This window comes from Kryptolebias marmoratus, linkage group LG5 (assembly GCF_001649575.2).
Source record: "Kryptolebias marmoratus isolate JLee-2015 linkage group LG5, ASM164957v2, whole genome shotgun sequence".
Lineage (NCBI taxonomy): Eukaryota > Metazoa > Chordata > Actinopteri > Cyprinodontiformes > Rivulidae > Kryptolebias > Kryptolebias marmoratus.
This window is the reverse complement of record NC_051434.1, coordinates 735,628-751,242: the sequence shown is the minus strand read 5'-3', so window position 1 is coordinate 751,242 and position 15,615 is coordinate 735,628. Positions and strand designations below refer to the sequence as shown.

At 46.4% G+C, this 15,615-nt stretch overlaps 1 protein-coding gene across 1 annotated transcript in view; it reads right to left on the bottom strand.

Annotated features, from left to right (window-relative positions):
- Positions 1–706: 706 nt before the first annotated feature.
- The window catches only part of pleca (plectin a), a gene marked incomplete in the record, with an annotated part of 89,410 nt that continues 74,501 nt past the window's right edge, over positions 707–15,615 (bottom strand). Inside the window, 6 exon segments of the mRNA XM_037975754.1 lie at positions 707–1,433; positions 2,647–2,838; positions 2,978–9,778; positions 9,979–13,326; positions 15,080–15,178; positions 15,415–15,519. Of these exon segments, the coding sequence (XP_037831682.1) occupies positions 3,560–9,778; positions 9,979–13,326; positions 15,080–15,178; positions 15,415–15,519 (9,771 nt within the window).

The window sequence follows — 15,615 nt, the reverse complement described above, 5'->3', positions numbered from 1 at the left end:
TGTATTCTTGCAATCATAAATTCCAAAAACTGATGTTGTATTCTGCATTTACCCAAATAAAGCATTTAAAAAAAAAAAAAAAAAAAAAGAGGTTCTTCAGATGAAACGGTTCCTGGACCGGAGGAGAGCAGAACCTTTAAAAACATCCAGACGGTGCGTCTGCGCCCCCTGCTGGCCGTCCTGTTGAACACTCTGTGATGTTCTGTCTCTGTGGAAGGTGCTGCATGAATAAAGTTTATTTATTTAGGATTTATTAAGAACATGAGAACGTCTCAGAACACAAACACCGTCTCACAGCCTCGGCTGAAGAAACGGGTCAGTCAGCAGGAGAAACATCTGGGAGTCTGCAGGAGGAGGAGGAGGAGGGGCGGTGATGAAGGCTTGAACATCACCTCTAAAGTAACATTCTGTTTAATCTCATGCTATAAGAGACATTTAGCTCAGTATCTGTAAAGCTGACTGATTTTTGTGTATTCTAATGTGATTAGCTGCAGCGGCCATCTTGAATCCAGTTTTTCAGTTGTAGGCGTACATCCAGTTTCTTTGAAACCTCTTTAGTGGTTCATAAGATATTTTGCTAACAGACAAACAGGGCTGCCTCTAACAGTTAATGCTGAAGTTTGAAGCATCATTGTGCACAATAAGAAGCACTTGTGTTGTTTTTTCAACGACTCTCAGCTACTACCACACAAAACAGACAAACGAGCCTTTTTCCATTCTGTGTTTATTTACATCGTGTGCGGTGTTACAATAAATCCTTGTCCCCTTTTTATTATAAATACACCATTTGAAACAAGGCTTGATGACCCTCACTAAAATACATCCTTCAAACCTTTTAAAACATAAAAACAAACAAACAGCATTTAAGGATACTGGTAGTTAAATTTTTGCATCTTTTATTTGTTAGTAAATCATGCAAAGCAAAAATATAGAGTATGAAAATAAAAGGGTTATATGTTGCTTTACAGAGAAGATTTCAAACTAAAATAAGTACATGTAGTGTAAAATAGAGACACTGGGTGCAGCAAAGCTTAAAGATCTTTCTCACAGAAATGGTTTTTACCAACAGAAAGATATTTAATCATCAGTACAGAACATATATTACTGACTGATGAGGAAAGAAAAACACAAATGACAGAAACTTTGCTCTCAAATCCTAAATCCTCTCTGACTTCTGGGTTTTTGAGTTCTTTACTTTGTATTCTGACAGTAAAATACCTGATAAGATAATATTGTTTATTCAGTCATGCACCTGCACCGTGTTCTGCAGGCACTTCCACAGCATGGCTTCTTTAGGCTTTAAATAAACCACCGTTAACAGAACCAAACCAACCGGGTCAAGGCTAGTCGTGGGCCGGTTACCAGTTTCAAGGTGTTAAAAAGTCACCGTGTCAAAACCACCACGTTTCATATTGTTCCCACAGTTTAAATGCCTGAAAATGAGATAACAGAGACAGGGTTATTCTTATTTCCCCTCAAACTACAGGAGTTAGCATGTTAGCAGGTGAAGTTTATACGCCCTTTTGTAGGCTAATAACCAGCTACGATACTTCACAAACAGTAGAATAATGCAGGTACAATTACTGTAAATTTATAAATAAATTGGTTTTGTTTCTTATGGAGCTGATAAAGGACGACAGCTGATCCCTTCTTATTTCTCTCGTTTCTAAGACGCACAACAATCAGACAAACAAACTCGTCTCTCAAAGAGGAAACTTTAACACAGAAGTCATTTTGTAAAATTGTAGAGACGTAATGTCACACGATGAGGTCAGAGGTCAACAGGGATAAAAAAAAGGTGCCTTATGACATAAAATCAATGTACTTTCTCAAATTCACAGTGAATTCAGCATCTCTGACATTTATGAATGAATCTGAATGTGAAATAAAACGGGATTATTCTGAACATGGAGGCTCAGATAAAAGTGTGGAAAACAGGAATGTTTCACAACTAAAATGGCTTTTAAGTTTATGATCAGCTGATTGAAGAACATGAAAATGTTGGAAGATAATGTCTTTAGTTTTTAGTGGATGTACGTATTAGACATATATTTTTAGGCTTCTTTAGTGGTGGAAAACACTGGGTAAGTTTGCTTTTATACATGTGGCTGCATGCTGGTCATGAGGTGAAAGGTGGTAAAAATATAAAAAAAATCATGGTACAAATGTTTTATTCACAGTTTTTCCCATCCTGCCACGTTCAGGACCAATCACATCATTTAGTGTTCGATCAAACTGATTTATTTTATCTGGAAAAATGAATCTGAAATAGTATGTAGCACAGTTTCTCTTATTATCCCCGCTGACCTTTGACCTCATCATGTGACATTAGGTCACTGTGATTTTACAACATGGTTTATTTATCTGTATGTCCATAACGTCCTCTACAATCTGTTTAAAAACAATTATTTTAAAACAACCTTCTCTGGTGTTAAATTTAAAGAAAATCTCAATACTTGTGATTAAATTAATATGTAATCCCTAATCTTAAACATCATTGTGAATAAAAAGTGGATCACATATTGGTTTAAAATCTGTCCTGAGCTCTCAGGGTTTTAATATTATTTGTATTTCTGTTTTAAAATAAAAGCAAATAAATTTTTGTTTTTTGTGAAACTGCAGTGTTTTTGTTTAAAGTTTTCCTACCATCAGAGTCTGACACCGGCCCATGCCCAGCCCAGAGACGAGTGTGTTGTAGTTGCATAAAATCAGCGGTTCCAGTGACGGTCCGAGTCCAGATTCAAACCAGCGGTCTCCGGTCCGAGTCCAGATTCAAACCAGCGGTCTCTAGACATCTGAGCAAAGATCCGGAGACGACACGAGTACAGAGGAAAGTTTCTGAAACAAACATTTAACAAGAAACAAAAACATCAGATCAAAGGTAACCTGACTGAGACAGGTAGTCTCATTTACAAGAGATGCCTGTAAATAATAATCCAGTCATGGATTAAAACAAATCTCTGGTTCTCCTTCGTACCTTTCAACATGTCCAGGATAAGCAGGGATTAACGTGTTGGTCTTTAAATCCAGATCCCTCAGATGGTGGGTTTTATTCTCGTGTTATGGTGGATTCACTGGAGATGGAGCTGATTTTATGTATTTGCAGAGTAAATGTGGCCCAAGAGAGAAAAGATCTTGAAGCTTTGCATTCATTAAGCAGATTCTCGTTATTCCTCTTCATCAGACTCCATATTCTGCTCTGCAGAGAAGCTATTTGTTCTCGATGTTCAGAAATATACACATGTACAGAAATTTCAGTTTGTACATCCAATCTGTTTGTTTTTTATCAGCCCAACACAGTATTTTAGGTAAATAATTGTGTAAGTGGAAGACTAAATGCTTTTATTAAAGTGAAGTAGAATGAAAATGTTTGTTTTAGATTCTGCTTACAGAGTCTGAGGCCACATACACGGGCCTTAAAGGAATAATAACATATATAATAAAGAAAAAAGATTAAATCTGTAGAAAAATTAAATATTAAAGTGTTGTAACAACCGTGTGCAGAGCAGAATAGACAGAGATTTAGGCATCTGGTGAGCATTTTAAAGCACGTCGACCCTCAGTATCTCCGGCTGTAGCTCGGAGAACCATAGGAGGAAGAACTGTAGGAGGAAGACGAGAAGGTGGTTGTTGTGAAGCTGGAGCCCGTGGCATCGAAGCTGCCCCTTCTGGAGCCTGATCTGGAACCAGTCCTTGATCCGGACCGTGACCCGGTAGCGGAGCCAGAACCGCTGATGCTGTACGGACTGTAAAGGCCTTTGCTGGATTGAGACGAGGCTTCAAGGAGTCTCAGCCCGGTTCCCTCCTCCGTCATGCTTCTTTCCATCGCGTCCTTGTAGGAGATCTTCAGTTTGGTTTTAGGGCAGGTGAGGTACTTTGAATATGCGCTGACGTCTCGTAACTTTTGTGCCGTGCGTGCATCTAAGGTGCCCTTCTTCACGGCCTCGTCTATAGAGACTCTGCTTGTAGAGTCGGGTTCAATCAACCCACCGGTGAGATACTGGACCTCAAGGAACCTCTGTCCAGCTTCATAGTAAAGCCATCCTTTCTTCAGAGCTTGGGCTGCAGACATTTTGGTTTTAGTTCTGGGGTCTTCAAATCCATTGTACGCCTTCTGGGCCAAACTGATGCGATCCACCATGATTTTATCCACAAGGCCTTTATTCAGTGCATCTGCAACAGAGAATTTCTCCCCGGTGTTTGGATCGATGATGCCTCCAGTGCAGGCCTGAGCTTCCAGCAACCTTTGACCCGTTATATTGTCCACGAGGTTTCTGTGAATGGCCTCTGTGACTGAGACCTTCTCCAGTGTGTCTGTGTCTAAGATCCCAGCGACAGGTCCAGTTTCCTCCGTTGGGTCGTTCCAGGTGGTTGCTGGTGTTTTGATGGAAGGTATTGGGCTCATGGGGTAAGAGGACGAGGAGCCAAAGGAGGAAGAACGGGATCTGCTACCACTCATGTTCCCAGAGAGCATGTCTGCAAACTCGGTGATGGACAGTGTCCCGGCTCGGTACTGATCCAGTGCTGACTTATCTATCAGGCCTCTTGAGATTGCATCATCAATATCGTACTGCCGACCAGACCTCCTGTCAATGATCATGGACTTCACGACTCCATCAGATGAGGTGATTGTGATTTCCTCCCATTCACACTCCTGCTCTGCCAGCTCCAGATAGGTCTGGTGGTCAATCAGACCTTTCTGATACGCTTCATAAACTGACATCTCTTTGCCAGACTCTGGGTCAACAATGACAACCCTTCGTTTGCGAACTGAAGACTTAGAAGACGTCTTCCTTTCACGTTTCTTTTCTTTCAGCAGCAGGAGACGAAGGCCGGTCTCTGGGTCTGTCATGCATCTCTCCATCAGCTGCAAGTAGGTGAGATTTTCCTCTGTGTTGGGGTCAAAGAAACCTTTTGTGTCATCGGAGGGGTCAGTGAGAATCCCGTTCATTTCCTCATCGAAGAGGCCACGTTCATACGCCGTTTCAACAGGCAAACGGTGGCTCTCCTCTGGATCAATTATTCCCCCTGTGGCGATTTGAGACTCCAGCAGACGGATACCATGGTCTTTGAGAATTAGTCCCTTCTTCATAGCCTGGAAAAGCGAGATGACCTTGCCAGAATAAGGGTCCTTGTAGCCTGTGACAGCTCGTTCAGCTGAGAGGAGTTTGTCCTTAAACTCTGGGCCAACGACACCCATTTTAACAGCTTCTATGACATTGAGTTTTAGGTTCTTGATGGGATCAATCACGTAACCTGTAGCCGCTTGAGCCTCAAGAAGCTCAAAGGCAGTCCCTGGTCTGATCATGTTCTTTTTCATTGCTTGGTAAATTGACAGACGATCTTTGCTGGATTCTACATACACACCAGCAATACAGCTGGTGCCCTCAAGGTACTTCTTGAGGTCTCTGCTGATCTCCTCCACACTAACAACACCCTCAGTGAGCTCGTTGTAGGTCTTTTGGTTGATAATCTGCGACCGCAGCAGCTCATCCACAGTGATTTGTTTTCGGAGACCCTTAAAGAGAAGTCTTCTGTCTGCCAATGAAAGCAACTTCAAACCACTTTCCTTATCAACTCGGCATCTTTTTAGTAGCTGTGCGTAGGACTGGTTCTCATCAGTTGTTGGATCAATGTAACCTCGTACGTCCAAAGTAGGTTCACTTATTCTGTCAAGCGTTTCCTTATTGATGTATCCTCGCTGCATGGCAACATCCACAGGCAGATGGAAGTAGTATTCAGGATCCATCAGTCCTCCAGTGGCATTCTGGGCCTCCAAAAGCCGTAAGGCGTAGTCCTCCGGAATCAGGTCTTTTTTCATTGCCTGGAAGAGGGAAATGACCTTTCCACTGTACGGATCCTTGTAACCAGTCACTGCCCGCTCAGCTGAGAGAAGTTTGTCATGGAGTTCAGGGCCAACGAGACCTTTACGAACAGCTTCATCAACTGTTAGAAGCTGATCTTTCACTGGGTCAATCATAAACCCTGTTGCTGCTTGGGCCTCGAGGAGCTTCAGAGCAACTTCAGGCTTAATCTGGCCATTCTTCATGGCCTGGTAAATGCTGATCCTGGGAGGACTGTCTGACATAATCCCAGCAATACATCCAGTGCCAAAGAGGTACTGCTTCACTGATGGCATTTCCATCACCTCACGAATGCTCATCTTTTCTTGCTTCAGGAGATTGTACGTGTTGAAATCAATGATCCGAGCACTGTACAGCTCCTCAATAGTAACTTTTCGTCTGATCACATCACATGACAGGCCCTGCTCAGAAATTAGAGTCTCTCTTTGTTCAATGATTTCAATTATGATGATTAACATTCGTTCCTTTGTGATTTGGCCCATGCGATACTGCTCCATGAGGCGACGCCTCTCTTCTTCTGGAAGCATGTTTGAGTTCATCACCTCCCAAATGGTCATACTCTTTCCTTCAAAGCTCTTATGTGGGATCTCAATCTGAGTGTTAGCGAGGTCTGTTTGGGCCTGCTCCTCCGTGTACTCATAAGATTTCTCAGCTGGTGCAGGAGCTTCGGTCTTTGACAGAGGCAGGTAGCACAGGCCAGAGGTGGGGTCTCGTGTGCATGTCTCCAGAAGCTGGTGGTAAGTTACACTCTGGTTGGTGTTGGGATCAGTGAAGCCTTTAACGTCGCCTGTTGGTTCATTGAAGGACTTAAACATTTCTTTGCTGAAACAGCCACGCTGAATGGCCACATCGTTGGGAACACGATGGCTGCCGACTGGATCAATGATGCCTCCTGTTGTAAACTGAGCTTCCAAAATAGGAATAGCATGCTCCCTGAGCACGAGCTCCTTCTTCATGGCTTGGAATAGAGAGATCTTATTGCCTGTGTATGGATCTTTGTATCCAGTCACGGCTTTCTCAGCTATGAGAAGTTTCTCATGAAGCTCTGGACCAACAACTCCAGCCTTCACAGCATCATCCACAGAGTATTTCAGGTTTTTAACTGGATCCGTTATAAATCCAGTACCAGCTTGGGCCTCAAGAAGTGCCAGCCCAGTGTTATGTTGCAGAACATGCTTTTTCATTGCCTGATAAATACTGAACTTCTCATCTTTATCTTCCATGGTGATGCCATCAATGCGGTCTGTCCCTTGCAGGTACTTCCTGACTTTATCAGTTTCACTTACTTCTTTGGGGGTCTTTTTGTTCTGTAGGAGCTGATCGAATGTAGCCTTGTCAATGATGCTGGAGTCAAGCAGTGAGCTGGCAGTGACCGGCGTTCGAAGGCCTTCGAAACAAGGCTCTGTCTTTGTTTTATCCTCTCTTTCATCAACTGTGGTTATCACAATCTTTACCAGCTTTTCAATCGTTACCAGTCCCATTCGGTACTGGCGGATCAGTTCGATTCTCTGTTCTTCTGTGATGTATTCAGAGTTTATGATCTCCCAAATTGTGACTTTTCTCCCTTTGAAGGGTCCATACTCCAGCTCCATGGTTGTTTCGCTCAGGGCTTCCTTTGTTTTAACCTCTGTGATCTGCTGGTCTTCTTTGGGCTTCTGAGCCTTCTTTGACAGGGGAAGCAAAGGGAGTCCAGTTTCTTTGTCTGTGACACATTTACTCATGAGCTGCCCGTATGTTACATCCTCCTGTGAGTTGGGATCATAAAACACTTTTGTGTCATCTGTGTTTTGGTTCAAGGTTTTGCTGATTTCCTCATCAAAATATCCACGCTTGCAGGCCACCTCGTGTGGGATTCGGTAACTAATAATTGGATCAATGACTCCACCTGTTGAAAGCTGTGCTTCGAGCAGACGGATGCCCTGATCTTTCTTTAAGAGGCCTTTGCCCATAGCCTCAAAAACAGACACAGTTTTCCCCGTGTATGGATCTCTGAAGCCGCTGACCGCTCTCTCTGCTGACAGGAGGCGTTCGTGCAGCTCTGGACCAACAAGACCTGCTTTAACAGCTTCATCAACGGGCATCCTCTCATTCTTCACAGGATCAATAATAAACCCTGTAGCTGCTTGAGCTTCAAGAAGATTCACAGCCGTCTCTGGAGAGAGCAGGTCCTTTTTCATGGCTTGATAGAAAGATAGTTTCTCCTTGGTTGGTTCATTTAAGAGTCCAGCGATGCTGGGAGTTCCTTGCAGAGCCTTCTTCACCTGGTCCATGGCAGAAACCTCTTTGACTGAGATCTTACCATTGCTTAATTTGTTGAACAAATCTTTGTTTATAACCTTAGACTCTAGCAGTTCACTGGCAGAAACTGGAGCTCTCAAACCATTGAACACATTTCCACTCTCCTTCTCTTTGTCTTCTACAACAGTGATGACGATTTTGATGATCTTCTCCACAGTGATCTTGCCAGACTTGTACTGACGAATCAGTTCTCTTCTCTGCTCCTCAGTGAAGTACTCTGAGTTGATCACCTCCCAGATGGTGACGGTTTTTCCTTTAAACTTTCCAAATGGAACATCGAGGTCTGACGCGCTGAACACCTCTTTGGTTTCTGCGTCTGTGTATGTTCTCTCACCCTGAGCAGCTTTCTCTGTCACTGGTAATACCAGCAGGCCGGTCTCTGGATCTTTGGTGCTTTTCTCCACTAACTGTTTGTAGGTGACTTGCTCCTGGGTGCTGGGGTCGATGAATAACCTGCAGTCGTCACTGGGATCAGTGAGTTTCTTGTTCATGTCTGCATCAAACTGGCCCTGCTTGTAGGCGGTCTGAAGTGGCAGCCTGTGACTGTTGATGGGGTCCACGATGCCACCGGTCGCAAGCTGCACATCTAGGAACTTGGTGGCCTGCTCCTTCTCAATGAGACCCTTCTTCATGGCCTCGAACAGGGAGATTTTGTCTCCAGTGTACGGATCTTTAAACCCAGTGGCTGCTCGTTCAGCAGAGAGCATCTTTTCATGGAGTTCTGGGCCAATCAACAACTCTTTAACAGCTTCATCTACAGAGAGAAGTTTATTCTTCAGTGGATCGACGATGAAGCCGGAGGCGGCCTGAGCTTCCAGGAGCATTGCTGCAGAGCTGGGAGTAATCTGGTTCTCTGTCATGGCCTTATAGACACTCATTTTCTCTTTGGATGGAGTCATTATCCCCCCGACACAGCTCTGGCCCTTGAGACATGATCTAATCTTGTCGGTCTTCTCGAGGTCTTGGACCGAGACTTTGCCCTTCTTCAGTTTGTCCAGGTCCTTCTTGGTCAGGACACCGATGCTGTGAAGCCTTTCAGCAGGAACTTTCTCTCTAATTCCATCGAACGCTAACTGTGCATCTCCGTCTTTCTTTCCTCCGTCCACTTCCACAGAGCCATTAATCACTTTCCTTGTTGTTCCCACCACTGTCATGGTAACCAGCTGCTCTTCGGTGACTTTATCGGTCTGAACTTCCATCTCCTTCCGTTTGGATACGTCTTCTCTAGAAGCACCTTGGAGACTCTGCAGTTTCTCTCTGAGCTTCTTGTTCTCCTCTTCCAACAGCTTCTCCTGCTCGGGCTTTTTCTTTTCAAGAGCTTCCATTTCTTTCTGTTTGTTCTTCATCTCTGCTTCGGCCTCCTTCTGTTTCCTCACAGCTTCCTCCATGATGGCCTGCAGTTTTTTCCTCTCCTCCTCCATCAGAGCCGACTGACGCTCCTGCTCATCTTTAAGAGCTTTGGCCTTCTTCACTTCCTCCTCCAACTGCTTTTCCAGCTTCTTCTTCTCATCTTCTATAGCCTTTTCTCTTTTCAGCAACAGCTCCTTCTCGGAGAGGAACGTCTGCTGGAGTTGGACCTTCTGCTGCTCGATCTGCTCCTGCTGGCTGTTGGCCATCTGTGTGAAAACAGACAGAAACAGTCAGTAAAATGATCAGTTATTTATCTGACTAACATCTTCATGAAATCTTTGCTCCTCTGAGGAACTTATTTGTGTTTTTGTTGCCAGTTAAACTTAACAAACATGAAGATTTTATTTGGTTAAACCTCTCAGTCTCATGGTCAGCCTGTTTCACAGAATCATGAGAAGCTACAGACCTGTTGGGTTTTTTTCTGAAGCTCCTCTGCTTCCTTTTTCAGCTTCTCTCTCTCCTTCTCCAGGTCGGTGATGGATTTCTTCAGATCGTCAGCTTCTCTGGTGCTCTGCAGCCTCTGCGTCTCCAGCTTCTGCACCACGCTCTCTGTCACCTGTTTTTCTGAGTCCTGAAGACGAGTTTTAGCTTCGTCAGCTTGCTTCTTGAACTTCTTGGCCTCCTCTTTGGCTTTTGCCTGAGCGTCGCTGAGCTCTTTTACCATGAGCTTCAGCTTCTCGGCCTCAGCAGACACTTCCTGCTGCCTCTTCTTCTCCTCCTCCAGGGACTTCTGGAAGTCCTTCGTCTCTTTCTGGAGGCGCTGCTGAATCTGCTGCTTGTCCTCCTGCAGCTTTTTAGCCTTCTCCTGCGCCCGGTCCTTCAGCTTCTGCAGCTCCTCTGCTTCAGCCTTCAGTTTGGAGGCCTCCTGGATGGCCTGCATCTTTTCCTTCAGCATTTTCTCGGCGAGAGCTCGTTGTTCGGCCAGCTCTGCCTCGGCGGTCTGCCTCTGCCTGGCTGCCTCCTCAGCCTCCACGTTGAGCCGAGCAGCTTCTGCTGCCAGGCTCTTCATCTTCTCGGCCTCGTCTAAAAGCAGCTTCTGGGTGTTGTCTTTGTCTTTCTGCATGAGGTTTCGGTTTTCCTCCTCGATCTTCAGCTTGATCTTGAGGAGCTCGTCCATCTGGGCCTTGACTTTGGACAGTTCTTCCTCCACCAACGCCTTCTGCTTGACGGCGTCGTTAACTTCACCTTTGACCCTCTGAAGCTCTTTGTTCAGCACTTTCTTCTGCTTGTCGGTTTCGTCCAGCGTCAGTTTGATGACCACCAGCTCCTTCTCCACCTGAGACTTCTGCTTCAGGGCTTCTTCTGCCTCCTTCTTGTGTTTGGCCATCTCTGCGTCCGCCTGCTGCTTCTGCTTCAGCGCCACCGCCTCAGCTGCGGCTCGTCTGGCTGCCTCCTCCTCTGCCTCCTTCTTCAGCCGCTCTGCATCTTTCTGAGCTTTGGCCTGCTTCGCAGCCTCCTCCTCTGCAGCTTTTTTCTGTTTCTCTGCCTCCTCTGCTTTCTGACGGAGCAAGGCGGCTTCCTTCTCCGCTTTCGCCTTGGCCTTCTCGGCGGTCTCAGCCAGCTTTTTTGCATTTTCAAACTCATCTTTCATCTTTTTCTGAGCAGAAGCATCTTCTTGGTTCTTGCTGAGAACATCCTGAGCTTTCTGCTCTGCAGCGCTGCATTTCTGCGCCGCCTCCTTGGCCAGGAGGACCTGCTTCTCCGCCTGCTTCTCCGCCTCGGCTCTCTGCTTATTGGCGTCAGCAGCTTTCTGTTTGAGCCGCTCCACTTCCTCCTGAGCAGCTTTTTGTTGTCGAGCCGCCTCCTCCTCCGCTGCTGTGATCCTCTTCACCTTCTCCTCGGCTTCTTTCCTCTTCTTCTCCTCCTCGGCTGCCAGCTTCTTCAGCTTCTCTGCCTCTTCTTCAGCTTTCAGTTTGCTCTTCTGCGTCTCGTCTGCCAGCTCCTTCAGTTTCTTCAACTCCAGCTCCAGGTCCGACTTCTCCTTTGATGCTTTCTCAAAGTTGATCCTGATGATGTGAATCTCCTCCTCCACCACCTTCCTTTGTTTCAGAACCTCCTCCACGATGGTTTTCTGTCTCTCCAGCTCAGAGTCGGAGGAGCTCTTCAGCAGGGTGATCTTCTCGGTGATCTCCTGTTTGTGCTGAGCCGCCTGGTCCTCCAGAAGCTTCCTCTGATACGCCTCCTCCTCGGCTTTCCTCTTCAGCCTCTCGTTCTCTGCTTCTTTAGCTTTCAGGGCGATCTCTGCCTCGGTCTTCACTCGCGTGGCCTCGTTGATGGCAGCCAGTTTTTCCTTGAGGATTTTCTCGGCCTCGGCTCTTTGCTGCGCCGCCTCGTCTTCTGCGATCTGCCGCTGCTTCTTGGCCTCTTCGGCGACGGATCTCAGCCGGACAGCTTCGTCGGCCAGCTGCTTCATCTTCAGGGCTTCGGACTCGAGGAGCTGTTTGCTCTTTTCTGATTTGGACAGCGTCTCCTTCTCGGTTTGGATCTTCATGTGCAGCACAGCGTCCATCTCGCTCCGAACCCTGGCCAGCTCCTCCTCCAGCTGCTTCCTCTGCTTCTCCGCAGCGCTCACCTCGTTCTTCAGGCGCTGCAGCTCGCTCTCCAGCAGGCCCCTCTGCTGCGCGGCGTGCTCCGAGTCGGCTTTCAGGCGGATGCATTCCTGCTCGGCGGACAGCTTTTGCTGAGCGATGCGTTCGGCGAACTGTCTCTGGTTTTCCAGCTCCTTCTCTGCGTTTTCTTTCATCTTGACGGCAGCATCTTCAGCCTTGGCCCGTCTCTTGGCGTCCCGCTCTGCTTCGACCTTCTGCCGCTCTGCTTCCTCCTGAGCCTGACTCTTCCTCTGAGCCTCCTCCTCGGCCTGCAGCCTGAGGCGGAGAGCCTCGTTGGCTTTCTGCCTCCATGTTTCCAGCTCCTGCTCGGCTTGCTCCCTGGCCCTGTTGGCCTCCTCCTGCTGCTTCCTGAGCCTGTCGGCCTCCTCCTGCAGCTGGAGCACAGTTCCCTGCTCCTTCTTCAGGGATTTCTCCAGCTCGCTCGCCTTTTCGGTGAACATGGTGGCTTTGCTCTGCAGCTGGGTGGCAGCGGACTTCTGTGCCACCTCCTCCACCACTTTGATCTGCCTCACCTTCTCCTCCTCCGCCTGCTTCATGCGCCGCTCCGCCTCCTCTGCTTGCATTTTGAACTTCTGCAGCTCATCCAGGGCTTTCTGTTTCTGCTTGGCCGCCTCCTTCTCTGCCTCAGATTTGCGCTTCAGCTCGTCCTCGGCGGTTTTCTTCTTCTGGGCCTCCTCGGCCACCTGTTTGCGGAGCCTTTCGGCCTCGTCCTGAGCCGCCTTCCTGAGCTTCTCGGCCTCGGCGGCCTGGTCTCGGAGCTTCTGGAGCTCCCCCTCGGCCGTGGCCTTCTGTTTCATGGTGGTCTCTAACTGAACCCGGATGATGTGGATCTCCTCCTCGATCCTGGTCCTGCTGAGCAGCGCCTCCTCCAGCTGCTGGCTCTTGGAGGAGATCTCCTGCTCGGACAGACTCTTCAGCTGCTGCAGCTCCTGTTGGATGTGTTGTTTCTGCTTCTCGGAGTCTGACGCCACGTCCTGCCTCCTGTTGGCCTCTTCCTTCATCTGCAGCTTCAGCTCCAGAGCTTCCTGCTCGGCTTTGGCCACAGATCTGGCCTGAGCTTCAGCCAGCTGCTTCTGCTTTTCCAGCTCGGCCTGTATCTCAGCCCGTTTCCTCCTTTCCTCTTCTTTCAGCTTCTCTGAAGCTTTCTGTTTGAGTGGAAGCAGAGAGAAGGTTAGAGGTGTTAGATCTGCAGCTGGAGGAGCAGAAACATGGAAATACAGGCGAATATTATGGAGCATTACAGTCATGGAAAAACGGAAGTATAACCTCAGTCATATCTAATGATTTACAGGTTAAAACTCCGTTTATTGTGTTTTAAATTTACTTCATTTTAAGAACAATTCTCTTTAATCTGATACGAAAAACCTTTAAATTTAAAGAGACAGTACTTAGTTTTTCCATGACTGTTGATTATTTTCTACAAGTAAATTTTAAAAATGAAGAAGAATCACGTCGGGAACGTTGGGAACGTCGGGAACGTCACGTATGAAACACAGAAGGACACTTTACGCCACAGAACAGGACTCGTCACCTCCATGCATTTAATTCATCCGTTTTTAATCTGATTCCTGTCAGATAAAAGGAGCTCATCGCTCCTCAGATTATTTCACTTTATTTACAAACATTTCCCCCATAGAAGCAGAAAGATCTCATCGGGTTCTTCAGGAACACTGTTTGAAATCTGATCAGATACTGGCTCCGTTTTTGTCTTCTTAGGCTGATCTTAGCCTTTAGCTACATGAAGCTAATATTAGCCTTTAGCTACATTCTGCTGATTTTAGCCTTTAGCTACATTCAGCTACAGCTCAGTTTCAGCTCCATCATCAAACTCAACCTCAGCTGTTTCCACAGAAGCTGCAGTTTCTGAAACCTGCAGCCTGTTTGCTGTTTTTACAGGAAACCTTTAAAAATGAGAAACAGGAACTTGGGTCAAAATTCAGTCACATATTTTAGGCTCAGACTCTCAAATCTTTACAGTTTTAAAGCAAATCAAATAATAAAGAAACAGGCAGGAGGAACTGAGCAGCATGCGAACATATTAACATTTAAATATAAATAAGTGAAGAGCAGAAAGATGTTTAATGAAGACTCTGCAGAGTGACGCAGTGATGAACAGCATGAACGGATGAACAGAAACAAAAATCCTCGAACTCAAACATGAAGAGATGACGCCGTCGGGTCAATGAGAAATGTGCTGCGAACAACCAGGAAGGTTCAACGCTTCAGAAACCGGTCTTTTATTTTGAAAAGGCCCGAATCAGAACTTAAAGCGGCCATCTTTGAACCAGAACCCGACGTAAAGCATCAAAATGGACATCTGTCCTCAACGCCATGGCCAGCTGTTTCCCAACCCGGCATTAATGGGTTAATCTACCGGAGCAAGCAGTTTTAATAAATCATTATTAATCCTGGACGTGTCAGGTTTTATTTTCTACACTAGAAAGTTTTCAACCTCCAGAACCAAGATGTTTGTTTTTCTTCAAACCACAGGTAACAGATTTCTGAAGTTTTGTGAACCTTCCCTTCGACACAGACGACCAGTCATGAAACAGTCTGAGGATGTTTTTAAATACCTTGTGTTTTGGAGTAAACTCATCTCTTAAGCGTGTGACTAATATTCTTCATGACAAAGCACATAAAGATAACAGAAAGTTAGAAAACTAAAGTTTCTGAGGAGGCCGCCTGCAGCCACACCTGAGGGGGTTCCAGTGGGAGGAAAGAAGCAAAGAAATAAAAACTGGGACTGAATTCAGAGGCGTGAAGGACGGACAGTTTGGATGAGATGTTCGGCAACAACAGCATGAAACCGTCTGCTTCAAGGACTTTGAGAATCTGAGATTTCCCAAACGTTCTCCTGCGAACGTCTGAGGACCAGAAAGCCTCTGAAGCTGCACTGACCTCATCGTCCTCCAGGCGGCGCTGTGCGTCGGTGATGAATTTGATGTACTGACTGCTGAGAGTCATCAGCTCGCTGTAACGGGTTCTCAGCGTGACGTACTGAAGGAAAAACAAACAGATTGACAGATCTGACGAATGAAGCTGATTTATTCTCTGAACAGAAACATCTTCAGCTGCTTTACAGAAATAAACCCGACAAAGATGGCGCCCTGTACTCTGAGCCCAGAACCAATGAGAGGAAACTCTAAAACCTCCAACAGAGGGACCAAAAAATCTGCATTTAAATGTCTTATTCCTGTAGAAGCAGCTGCTGAGAGGAGAGGAGGACCACTCACCTCCTGGATGATGTCATCAGACGCACACTCCATCCGAGGCTTCTTCAGAGGAGACGCCGTCGGATCCTGAAGAGCTTTGTACGTCAGGATCAGGAGCTCGTAGTCCTTCAGAGGAGGAACCGACACACACGAGTCACTCAGGAAACCAGTCACTCAGGACACCAGTCAAACCCAGGAGTCAAACCCAGGACACGAGTCAAA